General features: G+C 31.5%; 2 protein-coding genes and 1 long non-coding RNA gene across 4 annotated transcripts in view; 1 reads left to right on the forward strand and 2 right to left on the reverse strand.

Annotated features, from left to right (window-relative positions):
* The window catches only part of Col4a1 (Collagen type IV alpha 1), a 48214-nt gene that overhangs the window by 18308 nt on the left and 9677 nt on the right, over positions 1–20229 (forward strand). The window contains exons 11-25 of one of the 2 annotated variants that reach the window (XM_075729506.1): positions 1729–1905; positions 2106–2284; positions 2355–2531; positions 2590–2644; positions 4497–4637; positions 6969–7085; positions 7155–7334; positions 12651–12700; positions 12762–12848; positions 12915–12981; positions 17168–17329; positions 17395–17475; positions 17536–17613; positions 18068–18130; positions 18185–18489. In XM_075729506.1, coding sequence (XP_075585621.1) covers positions 1729–1905; positions 2106–2284; positions 2355–2531; positions 2590–2644; positions 4497–4637; positions 6969–7085; positions 7155–7334; positions 12651–12700; positions 12762–12848; positions 12915–12981; positions 17168–17329; positions 17395–17475; positions 17536–17613; positions 18068–18130; positions 18185–18489 — 1919 coding nt within the window. Of the gene's footprint in view, positions 1–1728; positions 1906–2105; positions 2285–2354; positions 2532–2589; positions 2645–4496; positions 4638–6968; positions 7335–12650; positions 12701–12761; positions 12849–12914; positions 12982–17167; positions 17330–17394; positions 17476–17535; positions 17614–18067; positions 18131–18184; positions 18490–20229 lie in introns of both variants that reach the window. The other variant, XM_075729505.1, reaches the window with a different exon arrangement.
* On the reverse strand, positions 12996–15179 carry LOC142597411 (uncharacterized). The gene is made up of 5 exons (XR_012832141.1): positions 14897–15179; positions 14442–14833; positions 14311–14380; positions 14096–14250; positions 12996–14028 (listed from the first exon to the last, which is right to left on the reverse strand). It is a non-coding gene; the product is annotated as an uncharacterized LOC142597411 (long non-coding RNA).
* Positions 15869–17153, reverse strand: LOC142597410 (uncharacterized). The gene is given in 2 exon segments (XM_075729519.1): positions 15869–16429; positions 16431–17153. Coding segments are annotated over 2 exon segments (759 nt in total). The 5' UTR covers positions 16761–17153; the 3' UTR covers positions 15869–16000.

Below are 20229 nucleotides of genomic sequence, written 5' to 3' on the forward strand. Positions count from 1 at the left end.
TCCAGAATTTCTCTTAGCTTTTCATCATATACAATATCAAGTAATTTATACTTGTCTGCTTCGATCTTGATTTTTTTTATCTGACAAGTCAACCACTTTTGTCAATTCTTCATTATATTCAATGATTGTATCACTTAATTTATGCGTTTTCACAATCAAATCAGTAATTGAAAACGTATTGTTTTTAATCTCTTTGTGATACTCAGTAATTTTTTTTCTCAACTTTGATTTCATGGATTCAAGATAATCCAAACGAGAGTTGATCTTTATTTCTTGTTCATTAACAGGACTTGCCATTTTTTGAAAATTTTTAATATCTTCAATTTTCAATATTTCAATATCTTCTTTAAATTGTCAATACAATTTATTCCATCAATATTGCCAATGCAATTTTCACAAATATATTTTCAACAATTTGACGATAAATTTTACAATGTTGCGATTATCACGCAAAATTGATAATCTTGCTGGCTTATCAAAATAGACAATAATAACACATATAATTTTCACAAATAAAATACCGTACTTTATCATTAATTCAAATTTCGCTTTTATAATAATTTGAAATTCATAATTTGTTTTGATTCAATTACCGGATGTACAAATGCCACATTACCATTTGGTAATATGTCATTTGTTGTGATCATGATAGGATGTTTTTACATCTACTAAAATTCCCATTTCGATGTTTACAGATGTTCATCACATCCTTTGATGATCGGATGTTTAATTGATCATCAATTTCCATCTTCGGCATTGTTATGATTTTCATAAAATCAAACAATATCCTGACATCTATATATAAAACAGAATCAATTCACAATTTTGAATCTCTAAATCAGTCATTCTCAACCTTTTTTTTGTTGCTACTGATTTGTGAACGATTTTTGTGCCGCGGCACAGGGGTTGGAAATGACTGCTCTAAATGCTGAATGTGATCGCAATATGAAACAAAAGATTTCAGAAGAACAAAAAAAAAGTTTATTTCAAGTGAACTTGATACAAAAATACAAAAATGATATATTAATGATACATTAATAAAAATTAATGAAAGTGACTTGTTTTGAATTTTTACTGACCATTTTTTTTAAATAAAACTGACCGGTTTGCATTATAAAACTGACAATTTATTTTTAAATTAACTGATCAATCACACAAAAAACTGACCAAAATTGATATATTTACTGATCGTTTTCAACTGACCAAAACTTTTAAAAAATTACTAACCAAACCCTTATATTACTGACCGAAAAAATGGTACCCTTTTAAATATCGTTGTTTTTTAAAGCATAATTTGATTCATTTTTACACGATAAACTATATATATCCACATTCACCAAGTTTTTTCATTGAATATAAAATTAGGTACAGAGTGGCCCTGCGGGGCTGACTAAAATTGACTGTCATCTATTTGATGCAAAAGCTGCATCAACGCGCGAAGCTAAAACAATTTAAAAAAAGCATTATCAAAGCTACATCTCACCACTTCAGAAACTTTCTGCCAACAGATGGCGTTGGATGTACATACATAATTTGAATCATTTATTTTTTATTAGAAATTTCAAAAATAAATTCACAAACACAATAAATTAAAACACAAAACAAACAAACAAACAAAAATCAAAAGTTTTTAGTCCCATAATCTATTGAAACTAATCAAAACTGTTAAAGCTTATACCATCGTTTCTTATGATTGTTTTAAATAAATTAATATTTATATAACCAAAGGTCTCAATGGAATCCCTGGGAGCAAAGGCGACAAAGGTCAAAAAGGTGAACGTGGCATACCTGGCGATTCAAAAGATGGAATACCTGGACCGCCTGGCCTTGCAGGTGAAAAAGGGGATAAAGGATATGCCGGTAGAGCAGGACAGAATGGCCTTCCGGGACTAAGGGGACCTAAAGGTGTGTTGTATATATTTAGTGTAATTATGAAACGTAGTTTAGAACTTTATTATTCGATAATTCGAATAATATATTGTGTTTAATGATATATTTTTGAAAAATAAATGGTATTCGATTGTCATCAACACATTGTGTGTTGTTTTTGTGATTTTTCAGTTTATGATTTCATTAATTGTATCCTCCATGTAATTTATAACAAGGTGATTCTGGTAAATCATGTTCATCATGCATACCGGGCGTAAAAGGAGAAAAAGGTGATAGGGGTCGAGATGGGCTGCCCGGAATTCAAGGGTTCAAAGGCGAAAGAGGTCCAATGGGCCCCCCAGGGCCCAGAGGCGACGATGCTGCTCCTGGTTTTCCTGGACTCAAAGGAGAACGGGTGAGAATCGAATATGATCTTGAATTTAGTGTGATCTCATAATTTAAAAATGAATTTCGTCCAATTTAAGGGTTTTCCTGGTTTGAATGGAAGAGATGGTCCAAAAGGGGACAAAGGCGAAAATGCAATCATCTCGTCATTGCCAAAAGGCGAAAAAGGTGAGCGTGGTTTCAAGGGGGATAAAGGCGAACCGGGATTGAATGGAAGAATTGGCCCCCAAGGTCTGCCTGGTCTAATGGGAGTTAAAGTATGTATTGCTATCGTATAAAATTTTATGAAATTCATTAATCATTTGAAAAATGAAGGGCGACAAAGGAGATAAAGGTTTTCCTGGATTTCCTGGCATAAACGGGCAACAAGGTATGTTGTAATATTGTTCTGTTAACGATATCTATCTATGTGAATGTTTAATTGATTATTTTGCATGTTTTGCTTTGCTCAAGACAACGTGTTATTAATTCTTGATCATATTTAGTTGTGATTAAAATATATTCTTTTCATGATTTGTAAATTTAAAAAAAACCATGTAAAAACGTAAATTCTTATCTCTGATCCTCAACATCTTGATAGCATAGACGAGGATAAGAATTTTACAGAAAATATTGTCCGGTATTGGAGCGTTTGACTTGAAACCTTGACTGCTAAATTTGAAGCTGTTGAATCTGATTGGTGCCATTATAGCGATCAACATCGATGTGTTGTCAGACAGAATTACTGCTAATCAAACATGTTCAATGAAAGATATTATGAATGCATTTATCGAATATGATGAAAATATGAAAATTAATTCATTAACATAAAAATCGATTCCGGATAATCGAGAGGTGGCAATAATGATGATGAATCGTAAAAATAATGTTCAATGCTCATATTGTAAGAAATTTGGACATCAAGAAAAAGATTGTAGATTCAAATGAAAAACATAAAGATAAATCTTCATCAAATAATAAATCGAATGGATCACAAAAACAAGCTGCAAAGTCAGTTATAACAAAAAATATTGATAAAATCCTCAAACATATGGATTCTGAAAAATGTAAAGATTGTTGTAAAAAATAAATCAATCTCATCATCACCACATCAAACTCCAATGATGATCTATAATGATAATAAAGCATTTGAATTTTTGCACATTGATCTTTGTTAGTCACCATCATTATCTTGTAGTGTGGTAATCGTTATGCATTCAAATAAACTGTGTTCAAGATTATTTTTGAAAATTCATTCAATTCACCGTTTAAATATTGGGCATATATAAAATTATAATAATTGGATTCGTAAAGATGAAAAGTCACCGTATGAAAAATTATTCAATAAAAAACCTGTTTATAATCATCGTAGCACATTCGGTTGTATTGGTACGATCAAAATTGGATCAAACAGCGGAAAAATATATATGTTTATGATGTTTATAATTGACAAAGAGATTGACTAATATATGGTTTTCAAAAAAAAACTCCTATGGACAATACAAAGAAAATTATTCAAACAAAATGGTTGTTCACAAAAAAAAACGTAACGGTACTTATAAAGCACGTTTGGTTGCCAAAGGTTTCTCGCTTAGCAACGTTTAAATATTTCAGACTCAAAATTTTGAATGAATTTAATCTATCAGAATGTCGTCCAACATCAGTGCCAATGGCATCATTGTATGAACAAAATGAGGATGAAAATCTTCCCGTCCAACAGATTATTTTTGGTTTTTTTTCATTATACATATCGAATAGAACACGACCAATCATGGTTATCAAGATTTGCAAAAAAAAACCAAGTGAATCTTTATTCAATGCTTGTAAAATGGTCTTACGTTACTTGTTTACTTATCGATCGATTATAAGTTAATCATCATTGGGCAATTAAATTCAACTTTGACTGTATATAGATACAGATTCATCAAGATATCAAAGTGAAAAAATTGATTAAAGTATTTACTAATATATTGAATCAAAGAAAACAGATTGCCAATTCATTTTAACAAAGCCATTGACTGAAAAATTGCTATCAAATTGCATTGAAAAATAATTTTCATTTTTTTCAGATATCGTTACTAAACAATAAGGGGATTTTGTATGTTTTGCTTTGCTCAAGACAACGTGTTATTAATTCTTGATCATATTTAGTTGTGATTAAAAAATATTCTTTTCATGATTTATAAATTAAGAAAAAAACCATAATTAAAAACGTAATTTTCTTATCTCTGATCCTCAATAAGGGATCCCGGGCATTCCAGGCTTGCAAGGTCCAAAAGGCGAACCGGGCGTTGGTTTGGATGGCTCCCCAGGACAACAAGGAATGCGTGGAATGCGGGGCGATAAAGGCGATCGTGGTTTTGTCGGTCCAAAAGGAGAACCAGGTAAAATCGGATATGCAAAATAATAACAATTTAATTGCGAAAATAAAGTACAAAGTTCAAAGAGTTTTGTACCAGGAGATCAAAAGAGAGAAAGATTAGAACAATGACCTATATGATAATGAATCAAAGATGAATTTACAGAGCTGTGTAAAATGAATATTGTAATAAAACGATGCGTACCGAGAGGATATATCGAATATGAACTATTAACTGACGATGATGTAGATTCTAGAAGAAATCATTTTGAAAACACATTGTTCAATATCTTCTTTTTTATCAGAATCAGTAGAAATGATCAAATTATTAAATTGTTGATAATCATGTGAATTTATATCTGTAGATCGCAATATTTTAGTTTGACCTTCGGTTCGACCATTCGAAATTTTAAATAACCCAAAATCAGTAGAAATCTTGAATCTTTTTGAACTAAGAAAGTCGAAACCAATTAGGAAATAATCATTATTATTTGCAACATAGAAATCCCATTTACATTTCACATTTTCAATTTTGATTGTTTCTTTATATACACCAATAATCGATATCGGATCATTTGTAAATGATACAGCAGATACATTTTTCTCGGAATTAACCAATTTAGATGAATCAATAAGATTTTTTGGAAAAAATGAAATACTACTGCCCGAATCAATAATAGCTAGATGTTTTTTATTTTTGAAATCAATCATAATTTTCATAACCATTCGATCTGATTCGATACTTGAAACTTTTTCTTTTTCAGCTTTAGCTTTTTTTTCTTTCTTCTTTTTTGAATAACAAGCATCAGTATTATGATTCGTTTTTTTACAGTACTCACAAAATTTATTTTGTTTCTTGTTATTATTAGACGATGACGATGGTTTTTGAAATGAATTTTCGTTACGATTATAATGACATTTTGTTGCATTTTCAAATGCTTCAGCTTTAGCCAGAACATCATTTGCTGTTCTCGGGAGCTCCGATAACGCTATAATTTTTTCACGTAACTTTAAATCCAATGCAGCCATGAAATGATTTCGAACCAATTGTGTCTTATTGGATTTGGCAAAATTAGGATATACTCTTTCGACACATGTAGTAGTTCTTTGAAGAAGTCTACTTAATGATTCGTTTCTATCTCTTTGAATGAACATTAGTTTCATAATATTTGCAACCATATTATGTTTGAATTTTTCTTCGAAAGCTCGTTTAATTTTGGAAAATGATTTTTGATCTGATTCGGTAAAATCTTCAAATAATTGTAAAGCTTCCGAATCTGCACGAAGCATAGCTTGAAAAATATCAGCACTTCGACAATCAGTCCAATTATTAGCCTTCGCAATTCTACTAAATTCATTTAAATAGCTTTCAATTTTGTCATCTTTTTCCATACGAGAAGGACGAACCACCCACTTGTCTGGATCATTTGATTGATTAGTATTATTTGTTTGAACATTTTCGGCCATTCTTTAACGATGAAAAATAAATCGGTTGTTTAATAAAAATTAGCTACCACCATGTAATAAAACGATGCGTACCAAGAGGATATATCGAATAGAAATGGGCGCAAGTTTGTTTCAAAAACAACAAATTTTATTATCATTAATAAAGAACCACAAAATAATATTCAATAATCATTTGCATTCGCCGCATGGCAATCAATCATTAAAACTCACAATCATCACCTGACTCAGAGACCGAGGGAGAGTCATTCAAAATAATATTCTGTTTAGTTTCTATGTATTCATAAGGAAAAGAAAGTGTGGAAAAGAAAAATTGGTCAATTTTATGTTGTGTGTGTGTGTGTGAATGCAGTCAATGATCAAGTGGAAGTTTAAAAAAGAATTGAATGGTCCATGAAGAGAGCAGTTTTGATTCTTGTACCTTTTTTTCAAGGTGATTAAAGTTGAATAAGTAGTAATAATGATTTTATTTGGAAAAAAAACCTCTAGAACTAGATAAATACACTAGAGATACAAAAATGAAGCAAAATAAGAAAGCAAGAGAAAAGAAAAAAAAATAAAGAAATAATGATGATAATGATAATAATAATAATAGCAAAAGAAGAAAAAAAAGAAAAGAAATTTTTACAAAAATATCGTAGGGTGTTATATGGTATAGCGCCTGTCAAGACTGACCCTGCGGGCCTGACTAATTGACCGTCATCTATTTGATGCTGAAAAGCAGCATCAAAGCGCGAAGCTAAACAATTTTAAAAAACATTATCCAAGCTACATCTCACCACTTTAAAAACCATTTACCGACAGATGGCGCTAAAAGCATTACTAATTGGCTTACTCTTTAATATAAAGTATGATGATCACTTGTTGATTTTTTAAAATGGTTAATTTATAGGAAATATGGACTGTACCGGGGATTTAACATATCCTGGTCCGCCTGGTGATATTGGATTTCCAGGGCCAAAGGGCGAGCAAGGTGAAAGAGGTTTGCCTGGATTAAATGGAAAAGATGGTAAGTTTTTTTTTCATTATGATTCAATGAAAGTTGAATTAATTTTATGTGCTTTTTTCTCGACAAAAGGGCTACCCGGATATCCTGGAATAAAAGGAGAAAAGGGCACCGATGGTTTACCTGGGCCTGTTGGACCTCAAGGCCCGCCCGGAATCGCTGGCGAAAAAGGTCAAAAGGGCATTGATGGTCCAGTTGGTGAAGTTGGAATGGACGGGCTGGCCGGTCTTCCTGGCCCACCTGGTTTAGCAGGTTTGTGTTGAAGATGTTTAGTATATATTTAATTTAATCTTTATTCAGCCAGAAAGAAAGAAAGAAACGTATAAATGAATACAGAAAGATAAACACGTGATACAAAAGAGAATGATATTGTGGTATTTATATGTGTAGTCAATCAAGATTAGGTTTCGTTGTTGAATCTGATCTGAAAATCTGATTTTCAGATATATTTCAAATATGTTCCTGATAATGTGACAAAAAAGATAAGGAACGAAACGTGTCATATTGAATCGATAATGTTATAATTTTATTTAACATTCACACAGGAAAAAATAATAACACGATGTGCTTTCATTGAACACAAGAAATCAAGTAAATTTTATTTCATCTGTTTAGTATAATAAATATAATTTCTGTTATTAGAACTTTCGAATATTACAATTCTAATATACGTTTCTTTATTCACTAATATACAACAAACTCCCCTTTAGTGAATAAAGAAACAAATAATTATTAATACAATATTAATTGACAAAAAATGAGTTATTTGTTTCTTCTAAGATTTTCTTCGATATTGGTTTTGTAAGAAAATCTGCATACTGTTGTTTAGTATTAACATATTCAATTCTGAAATTATCTTTTGATTGAAAAACTTCAATAAGCTTCTTAATTTCAATATCAAAATATCTTGAACGTTTCATGGATTTTTGATTAGTAATCAAATGTATCACTGACTGATTATCGCATTTAAAAATGATATTAACATTAAACTTGAGAAATTGAAAAATTTGTTTAATGAAAGTGACACATTTATATCCATCCATGATAGCAGTAATTTCAGATTCACAACTAGAAACAGAAATTTTTCGCTGTTTGTTACTTTTCCATTCTATAGTAGAATTTCCACATCTTATAACAAGACCACTGGTTGAATGTTTTGATTCGCCTTGTCCAAATGATGAATCAGTATATACCAATAGATTTTCTTCCAGACATCCAATAATTAAACATTTATCAATTGTGCCAGATAAATAACGAAGAATCTGCTTAGCAGCATTAAATAAAGATTTTGTTGGTTTTGTCAAAAATCTTGATAACCAATTTGTTGAGAATAAAATATCCGGTCGTGTTTTATTAGCCACATACAATAAAGATCCAATTAATTCTCGTATTGGTAAATTTTCATCAATTTCTTCGTCTTCATTATGAATATATAACGATGCCATTGGTACATTTGTTGGTTTACATTCATTCATTCGAAATTCATTCATGATTTTCCGAATATATTTTGTTTGATTCAATTCAAAATGATCATCTTTTTCAATGATTTGTACACCAAGATAGTCGTTTAATTTTCCGATATCAGTCATCTCGAATTTTTGTTCAAGATCTCTTATTACACGATCTATACAATCTGTATCTGGGCCAATGATGATAATGTCATCTACATAGATCAATAAGAGCATCTTTTGCTTCTTAAAAAGACATTTATCAGCAGTACAACGGTTGAATCCAATCGATATCAAATATGATGATATGGTATTGTACCACATTAAAGGACTCTGCTTCAAACCATAGAGTGCCTTCTTCAATTTAAGATGACCATCGTTACCAAATCCTGGTGGTGTTTTTACATATAAATCTTCTGATAAATTAGCATTCAAAAATGCTGTTCGAACATCTAATTGACGTGTTTTGAAATTAAATGTTTTTGCGTAGCTCAGAATAATATTTGTTAACGATGAATCAGGTGTTGGTGAACAGATTTCATTATAATCAATACCAAACTTTTGTGAATAACCACACGCTACTAATCTAGCTTTGTATGTGCCATCACGCTTTCGTGTGAAAATCCATTTTGTAGGAATAACTTTTCTAGATTGATCATGAGACACTTTTTCAAAAACTTTGTATTTTACAAGCTGTTTGATTTCTTTATCTATAGCTTGTTTCCATTCATTTGACTCCGCTGATTTAATAGCTTCATCATATGTAGATGGTATGTTGTATGTATTCACACATTTAAAACCAAATCTAGTTGGGGGTACTCCCCTATTTTCACGTGTTGATCGTCTTGGTATTATTTCATTATCATCATTTTCATTTAATGTCAATGAATCTTCTGATTCAATTTCATCTTCATTTGGAATATAATTAGCATCACGATAAGATCTTGATGTTGATGATGATGACTGATTTATTGTATTTGAGCTAGATGATGAAGTAATTGATTCAGAATCAGAGAACACTGATTCAGTATCTTCATTTCGTTGAAATTGTTCTTCATCTTCACTTTCAATTTCACTATCTTCATTTGAATCATCCATATTTATAATTGATGATGAGATAGATTGAGAATTTTCATCAAATGTTTTTCTTGATGTTTTAAACCAATTAAAATACATTTTGTTTTCGTTAAATTTGACATCATTTGTAATAACAATTTCATCTGTAACTGGATTATACAAACGAAAATTAGAAACTGATTTTGTATAACCGATAAACATAAGCTTCACAGATGTTTTGTCAAACTTTGATCGTTTTGGTTTAGGTTGATGATAGAAAGCTTCACAACCAAAAGTTTTCAAATGATCGTAACATGGCTTTTTATTATGAAATTTTTCATATGGTGATTTACCATCTTCTCTAATCCATGTATTGATAACATAAATTGATGTACACATAGTTTCTGCCCACAATTTATGAGGAGCATTTGAAGAATTCAATAATAGTCGCACAGTGTCAAAAACTGTTCTATTCATTCGCTCGACTATTCCATTCTGCTGTGGTGAATAACCAACGGTTGTTTCATGTGTAATACCACTTTCTTCACAAAATGTTTTCAGTTCATTGTTTATGAATTCTTTTCCACGATCTGTACGAATCGTTTTTACTTCACGTTTGAATTTTTTCTGATGAAATTTTATAAATTCAATAAGATTACTTGCTGCATCAGATTTTGAAACAATTGGAATACCAAACGTGAAACGAGAATAATGATCCACTATTAACATGCCATATTTACTTCCTTGAACGGATGGAACAGGAGCTTCCCATAAATCAACATGTAACATTTCAAATGGTTTTACATTATTGTAGATCATAGGTGTATGATGAGGAATAGAAATAGATTTGTTCATCATACAATCTTCACATGTTTCATATTTCAGATTAATAGCTGGTACATCATTTTTGATACGTTTTAAAACATTTTGACCACAATGTGCCAAACGTTTATGCCAAAGATTCAATACAAAATTCTTTGGTTGACTGTTTATGATCCATAAATTATTTTCATCAGTCTTTGCTGTGAATGAAATATCATTCTTTGAAATATAAGCAACATTATCTTCAAAAATTATTTTGAAACCATCTTCAGTTAGCTTTCGTACTGAAATAAGATTTGAACTGAATTCACCATATGCAACATCTTTTAATAATAATTTGCAATCTGGTTTTGGCTGTATGATGACGTTGCCAATTTTCTTTGATGTAACTGTATCTTTACTAGCTAATTCAAATTCAACTTGTTTGTCTTTAGGATCAATAAGTAAATTTTCATTTACTGTCGTATGTGAAGTACAACCTGAATCTAATATCCAGATATTTGATGACTTTTCAACAGATTTTAAAATAAGTGTTTTAGCCACCTTCTTTTGATTTTTACTATTTGACTTTTGTGATGTTGAAGAAGATTTTTCATTGGTTGTAGAAGATGATGGTGTACATTTTTGCTTTTCCCAACAGTCTTCAATTTTATGACCGATTTTATGGCAATACGAACATTTAAGACCATTTTTTGATTTCTTTTTTTCTTTAGCTGTTTTTTCATTTAAACCAAAATTTGATGAAATAGATTGAGATTTAATTTTCTCATCATATTCAATAAATTCATTCATTATATCGTTCATTGTGCCATTTTGATTCATCATTATTCGATCAGCTAATTGTTCGAACTTGGAATTCGATCGAAGCATGCACATAACAATCACACATCGATGTTTGTCTGTGTATTTGCACCATTCAGATTCAATAGATTCAAATTTTGCTATGATTGTTTCAAGCCATGTTCTCAAGGAACCTCCTTTATATGAACAATTAATCAATTCGGTAAACTTACGAACTGCTGTTGCATAGGTGTCCTTTTCGACCTTAGCCATATGAGACCATACTTGGAAAACACTTTTACAATGTTCAATTACTTCGAATTTTTCCGGTATGAAAGTCAACGAAATTGTTCCTAAACAATTTTGATAAATCGCATAATCTGGATGATTTTCATCCAATTCAGATTCAAGAAAGTGACTATAGCCACAACTTCTGAATGCTGATTTCACAGATGTAAGCCAATGTTTAAGATTCTTGCCATCATACTTTACGATTTGTGATAACACATAATTTTCATGATTAGACTTGACACGATTGGTATGATTGACAATATTACCATCATTAGTGGTACGATCTTGATTTTCAATATGACTCAAACGGTTATTTAACTGACAAAATAAATCAGTTAATGATTTCAATAGATTTTGATCACCATTATTACCACGATTATTATCGTTGTTTTCGGCCATAATGACAATTCAGGGAACCACGTCTTCTGCTACCAAATGTTATAATTTTATTTAACATTCACACAGGAAAAAATAATAACACGATGTGCTTTCATTGAACACAAGAAATCAAGTAAATTTTATTTCATCTGTTTAGTATAATAAATATAATTTCTGTTATTAGAACTTTCGAATATTACAATTCTAATATACGTTTCTTTATTCACTAATATACAACAGATAATAACACAGTTGTAATGGAAGAAAATAAATGGAAATTGTTTATACATGACAAGGTACCACAAGAATCAGCTGATGATTTGTTATTTTGTTCAGATACTTTTGTCAGATGTTGACCTGACCCCGTCGTCTTTAATTTTCTTGACACATTTTTCAGATATTACAAATCTGTCACGTTCCATATTTTGTCTTCATGTTGTATGGCCACTTTACGTTTCGTAAATTCACTAATGCATAGACAATTGATATATTTGTTTACTAGCAGCAATGGCAACATCACTTGATATATAATTGATTCATTTAGCAATTCTACTTGATTGCACAGATATCTTTGTAACCGTTAAACCATAGTAGTCAAATTTCGGATCGATATAGTCTTCATATTCCACGTAGCGATTCGAAACATTCTTTGATAGATTCGTACCAGTGATGATATTATTGGCACCTTATCCAATAGGATAGGAACAAGATGAGAGGCATGATAAGAAGCAATCACAAAATTATCACTATGAATAATAATAATAATAAAATAATGCTTAATTGTATCCGATAGGATTGAAAGGTGATAAAGGTTTTGCTGGAACTGGAAGAACTGGTTTGCCAGTAAGTGGAAACATCTTGCGAACAAATTTATTCCTCGAAATGATTAACAAAATTTTTCCAGGGTTTGCCTGGTAGCAGTGGCCAAAAAGGTGATATGGGTCCTCCCGGTCCTATGGGAGAAAAAGGAAACAAAGGCCAGCCTGGAATGGTTAGTATTCAAGGGAAAAAACTCATTTGAAAACTAATGATAATTGCTAATTGTTTATATTTTTAGATGGGAATCAAGGGCGATATTGGCTATCCTGGGTTACCTGGTTTTCCTGGATCCAAGGGCGAAATAGGTGAGAAGAACAAAATAAAACAGTTAATTTATTTTGTAGATTTTTAAATTTCATATATAATATATTGTGGTGGCGTGTGTTAACGTCATTAATGATTAGCCCCAATTCGAACAGATGAGTTTAGTGTACACATGTGTTTACACTACAATATGTTATAATAAAAAAAAAAAACAAGCTAGAACAATCAAAAAAAAAGCTTTGTCAAAGCTACAAACCACAGAATGCGTTTCTTTGGAAGCGACCTCTACTTCTGAGCTGGACGAACTGTTTCAGCGGCATTCAAAAGTTTTCCCCACTGTTCGATAAGTTCAGACACACAAAATAGACACACTAAATAGTTCACTCACGCAAAACATACCACGCTTTCGCGCATATTTTTCTGCGCATGGTAATGCTGTTGTACGATTTTCGTTGTTGTTAATTTTTAAACCCATCTTGTAGCAATTATTTGAACTATCTGTTTGAATCGACGAAAAAAACCGCGCTTTAACCGTTTCATAATCCCGCCCACTATTCATTTGCCATTCATAAATTCAATAATTCAATAATAATTTGATTTTTATTCGATATAAAAAAACATAAAGTTAGAAATAAAATTATAATTGATAATGATTTTTTTAGTTTTCAATCCGATGGAAAATAATCTATTCTTTATTACCATTCGGATATTGCATGTCTATTTTCATTTTACTACTTTCATCTGATTTTAAATAATTTCTCCAATTATCTTGTTCCGATTGATGTTATTCCATCATTGATTCATTTTGCAGTCATCAACATTGTCCGTATCTTGTAATGAGGCTTTAATTGCCATTTCAATTTGTTCATTTCCTTCATAAAGACTTGGCTGTTCAAAAAAAAAATCTAACATTAGCGATGAGAATCTTCTTTATGCACTGTAAATTACTTTTTGATAATTTTTATACGAAATACTGAGATTATTTACCACAACCGACAACGATGATGTTTGTGATATTTCTGTTGGTGATGGATTTTTATTTAAGATTTTATCAGAATCTATTTCATGCCAAAAGATGATTTTTTCAACTATGATTATGAAATAAACACAAAGTTAAAGAGATTGAAAGTTTTTTTGGTTTTTGAATATAATTACCTGCATGATAATCACCTATTTTTGAATTGGCGAATTGATCATCCAATTATTTTTGAATTGAAAAATAAAAGAATTATTATGAGATAATTCCTTAAGTTCTTTTTTGATATTTTTATTTGTTAATTCGGCATATTGCCACAGATTATGTTGATCAACTATGAAGATAATTAAATTAAAAATTATTATTTACCACATCATTTATAAAGCCAAATTACTTTTATGATCAATTTTCCAAGTATCACCAATAGCAAATATCAACCCATCATTCGTTTCAAAGTTTTTCACCTATATTTATAATAGATTTTGGTTTAATATTTATCGATAAAATTGTAATCAATTCAATTACTTCTAAAAACGTTCCAATTTCATTCAGAATTTCTCTGACAATTTTTTTTATGTGTGGGAAATGGATGATCGGTGACTAGAATTAATCCATCCTTTGCTAAAATAAAAAGAAAGATATATTGAATATATCAAACTTATACATTTCATTTAACAAAACTTTATTTGGATCGAATCGACTTTTTTTGTCTACAATACAATTATCGAAAAAATTTACACAATTAGTTTGAATTACGTATTTTAGTAGTAACTTACTGATTTTGAATTTGTTTTTAAACGATTAGCCCGTTCCAGATCTTGTTTCAGTTTCATTAAATGAAACTCGGGCAAATCGCTTTGGGAAATTAATATCATGTGATTATTGATTCGTTCCCAAAAATCAATATCAAGACAATACTATAATTCAAAATACAATATTTCAATGCAACAATTAATTTTTTTTTCAATATTGCAACACACCTCAAAACAAATTGTTTCATTTTTCTCGGCAATTCCCCACTTTCTTTTAATTAGCCGAGAATAAGCGGCGATTATTTGCGCTCTTGGCTTCTTGCAAATAATCTGCTCGCTTATTTTGGTCAACTTTTCGCGAATGTATCGCTTGTCATTATTTGCCAGTTTGTCCATTTTTCCAAAAACTTAAAAAAAATTCAATACAAAAGGAATAAAACATTGAACATGTCAATAGCAAAAGAATTACAACTTACAATTATGTTTCAAATTATTTATTAGCAACCTTGATTTGTACATCCTTACATAATATTGAAATTTAAATTAATTAAAAATTTGATGAATTGGATGAATTGATTAATAAAAATGCAAAATGAAAAATACAATGATTAATCAAAAATCAATTTAACAGGCTGATACAATAAAATTTATTTTCAACGTATAAATTTCATTGTATGAAAAAATCGAATTATTTAACAATGATTTGGACTTAGAAAATTTTATTGAAAATGATTTGGACTTCTAAAGCTAAAGTGTCATATTTTCTTGCTTTTTCCAACTCTGTTGTTGCTAATCGGTTTTTGTTTGTGATTCCAACTTCTATTAGTGTTATTTCGTTGGTTTTCAAGTCGTGGATCATGAGGTCCGATTTATTGTGATCAATCCGTAATTCAGTCAATATTGTTACATCTGATTTTATTCGTACTCTTTCATTGCTGATCACATTTGCCACTTAATAATTTTTCAGTCGTTTGTTCTTGTTAAGACCATATTTTTTAGTGTATAGGAAGTGGATGCTTCTTACTACATCGTTGTGTCGTTTTTTGTAGTCATAGTTTAGCACATTATGGTTGACCAATATTCTTCTCACGTTGTTGTCTATTGATTGCAATTCTTCTGGCTCGAACGGTATGAGATCAATATAATAATTCAACGTCGATAACGAGAATTCATTTATGCTCGAGAACAGATTCTTGGCATTCAGCTTTGTATCACATAATTTGTTGATTCTGTCAAGAACCTTTGAAGCGATTATATCTTTGTTTTCTTGTTTTATCACATTATTGTGGTCTTCCAGTACTCCCAAATACTTGTAGCCATTATGATCATCTACTACTTGTCCAAACACGTTTTCAGATTCAACATTACTTGCTGATTTTTGGTTATTTGTTTCGAAGCCCATTTTCTCCAATGTATCCATGAAGTTGCTAAGCTATTGTTATACTTGATGTTTATGTTTTTGTTGATGAGGGCTTGTTGTTTTGCTCCTTGACATGCTCTTCTCGTGCCCATTTGATTGATTGATATTATGTTATTTACGTCACATATTCTAGCTAATATCGATGCCATCACTTTGCTTACTAGTTTGTAGAGATTTGGTAGACATGTTATTGGTCGTAGCTCATTTGGTTGACTTGCATTATTGACTTTCGGGATGAGATATGTCGTTCCAATGTAAAATTCTTCATCTATTATTTCCGGATTTGATATAATCTCGCATATTATTTCTTTGATTTTGTCATGCAGTGCATGGATTTTTTTTGATGAAAAAATTATGGACATGATCATGGCCTGGTGTCTTCCAATTGGGGAGATATTTAATCGATTGCTCGATAAATTCTTTCGTTTCATCCTCATTATTGTTGTCTATCCATATTTGTATGGGCTCCAATGTGTTGATAAGATCATCATGATTTGTTTCACTGTCTTCAGACTTGCATAAGCCTTGCCAAAATTCCATTGTTTCTTTTTCGTCGATGTCTTCACTTATTACCTTTGTCTCTACGTCCAATATTCTGTAGAACATCTTCCTGATAATAGATAATAATATATAATAAAATATAAATAGAATAGATAAATAGATTAGCGTCATAAATAGATGGATAATATAAAATATAATAATAATAGAATAGACTAGAATAGTAGATAGATACAAATTAGTTTCTTGGTCCGTTTGTTGCTGTCTCTACCGAAAATCCTTTGATATTTAACTTAGTTGGGAACGACGGAGTTCAACGCCGAGTCCATGTGAATCAACTTAAAATTTGTCACGACCAAACTTCGACCCTCGCTCTAGTTAGAAGAAGAGGCCGGCCAAGAATCTCGATTACTACGGAGGAGGAGTAGATTGGTGTTCGATAATTAGATCCAACTGCTACTTAAACAATTGGCGTTTACGCCTTTCAGAGTTTAGTTTTAGAATTGCCTTGAACCTGCCTGTTTTTTATTTATCGCATTAAAATACAACTATATTAAATAAACATATATTTACAACAATAGGAGAGCCAGGGTATCCGGGACCAATGGGTCCCGAAGGCCCCGCCGGTTTTCCAGGACGTGATGGCATGAAAGGAAATAAAGGTGACAGAGGCCTAGCCGGAAACAACGGAATGAACGGCTTGCCCGGCCAAAAAGGTGACAGAGGCTATCCAGGTCTTTCTGGTAAGATATAAACTTTGCTGTGATGTAAATAAATTAATCGGCAATTAATTTTATTATCATCTAAGGCCTGCCTGGTATGCCTGGAAAAGAAGGCAATTCCGGCCCCCCGGGTCGAGATGGTATGGCTGGATTACCAGGAATAAAAGGTTTCATTCATAATTTAATGTGTCAATTGCTTGCTTTAACATAATTTTTTCGTATTAAAGGCGAAAAAGGGGATGCAATACCTGGACCCCCAGGTTTGGCTGGTCAACCCGGTGCCGATGGAATGCAAGGACTTAAAGGTAAATAATTATCGCGACCATTTTTTGTAGAAATACATGTTTTTGAAAGTATTCTTTTTGGCAGTGAAAAAATTCATTTTCGGTCATAATAATATATTTAATTAATTATTTTGGCAGTAAAGTGATTTTTTTCAATTAGTTATTCAATTGATTTTTGTCAGTACAAAAACATCAACCTGACTAATTGACGGTCATCTATTTGATGCTGAAAAGCTGCATCAACGCGCGAAGTTTAACAATCAAAAAAAAAAAACACATCAAAGCTACATCTCACCACTTTAGAAACCTTTTACCGACAGATGGCGCTAAAAGCATTTCCTACTGTTGGATGTTTACACACACACACACACAAATAATTTAATATCATAATATATATAAAATAAAATATACATATGATGATGATTTTCAGATTCATAATTTGTTTTCTTTTACAATCGAATGTTCAACTTTTCAGGTGACAAAGGAAATGCCGGAATGCCTGGTATGCAGGGTCAAAAAGGCGTTCAAGGTCCAAAAGGTCAGTGAAAAATGATTGAAACTCGAATTTTTAATTCACTTATCATTGCATCAGGAGATAAAGGTTATCATGGGTTACCTGGTTTGAGGGGACCACCAGGTGATGGAGCGATAAAAGGAGATAAAGGCGACCCTGGTATTCAACCGGGCGCCACTGGATTAGCCGGTGAAAGAGGCGAAAGAGGTTTTCCAGGGCTTCCGGGGATGAAAGGTGAGCCTGGGCTCCCAGCAACAAGTTTGGAAGGTGTCAAAGGAGATAAAGGAGATGCTGGTTTGCCTGGACCACCAGGAATTTATGGAATTTCCGGTCCTAAAGGCGATAAAGGATTGAGAGGATTGCCAGGATTTCAAGGACCAAAGGTAAAAAACATTTCTTTTTTTTAGTAAACAAAATATTGAGGTTGCAATCATCATGGAGTCATCATTAGTTTAACCTCAATCTATCAAGTAGCACATAGCTACACATTATTTTAACAACAACAATCATTCAGTTGTATCAAAATTCGAAAAATTCAAATTCAAACTCTTTCTATATTCTATTGAATGACTGCACCATCTATTGGATGGATTCAAAAGCTGCGGCAACGTGTGCTGAACTAGAATAATGAAAAAAAAAGAATGCGTTTCTTTAGAGGCGGCTTCTACTTCTGAGCTGAACGAACTGTTTCAGCGGCATTCAAAAGACACACACACTGAGTAGCTCAAACTATAAATAGTCATGTTTGTACTGAAAATAAGTAGAAATGGCCGGCTCAGCTTTGCCGCATTGAATGCCAAGTTAATACAGTTTTTTATACTTGCAGAGTGTAAAAATTGCAGTTTACAGTGGAAATTTAACCCATTAATGCCTAAATTTTTTTTTTGAAAAAAAGTTATCAATTATAAAAATTTGATGGCTACAAGTAATAAATATGACATTTATTTATTTTTAAAATTTTTATATTTCGAGAAATTGAACTTTGAACTTCCATCCTATATATAGGATGATGGCCACACAGACAACAAAAATTGCATATATTGGATATTATTGTTATTTTATCAAATACAATTGATATATTCGGTTTTTCTCTTCGAAATCATTTTACAAATTAAAAATACATCAATTTGTAGTGTATTTTTTTTTATTTTATAATTTACTATGATATTATTTAAAATCATTTAAGCAGAAACTTTTGTTGTACAAGATCCATTGATACGGTGATTTTTTTTTACAAACATGGCATGTCCATGGTTTGTGATCTTGTATCTTGATGATGAAATGATTCCCAGTATTTAATAATTCATCACTGAGGCTAAAATGTCTTGGTCAACCAAGATTTTTAATTTTGAAAATGAGTCCAATGATAAATAAATTTTTGAAATTGACCTTTTACATTCAAGAAATTTTTTTCTCTTGGGTCTACAATACAATAAAATGTATGAATTGGTGAATGAATGGTTAAATCGATTGAATTAATGAATAGAAAAAAATACTACTTCCTCGATTATATTGATAAATGGTAATTAGAAATATTTTACTAAACAACATATCCCATATTACTTAAATAATCCTCAATCAACTTTGGCTGTTTGATGGTCGTTTTTTTGTTGTTACGACCAGGGCCGAGCCGTGCCATTGTGCAGGATGTGCGCCGCACAAGGGCGCCTGGACATTAGGGGCGCTTTTTTCGTAAAAAAATAAAAATTGTCCAATGAGCCATCGAGGCAGTGATATGAGAAAATAAAGAGTCTGAGGCGCCAAAATTGAAAAATATTGGCTCTAAAACTAATTTTACAGCATCAGGAGCGAAAACGAGCATCTGTTTTGCATTTTTCTTGGGAATTTTCTTTTAGTGCTTTTTGTTTTCCGTAAATTTCTTTTTTTGGATTTTAAAACTGTCACTAATCGGAATGGGCGCCCTTTTGATGACTAAAGTTTCTATTCAGATTTTCATTCAATCACCATGGATAATCGCGATGGGCGCCCTTTCGATGACCAAAGTTTCCATTCAGATTTTCATTAAATTTTCATGGATAATCACGATGGGCGCCCTTTTGGTGACCAAAGTTTCTATTCAGATTTTCATTCAATCACCACGGATAACCGGATACAAGCAAATC

This window comes from Dermatophagoides farinae, chromosome 3, assembly GCF_024713945.1.
Source record: "Dermatophagoides farinae isolate YC_2012a chromosome 3, ASM2471394v1, whole genome shotgun sequence".
Taxonomy (NCBI): domain Eukaryota; kingdom Metazoa; phylum Arthropoda; class Arachnida; order Sarcoptiformes; family Pyroglyphidae; genus Dermatophagoides; species Dermatophagoides farinae.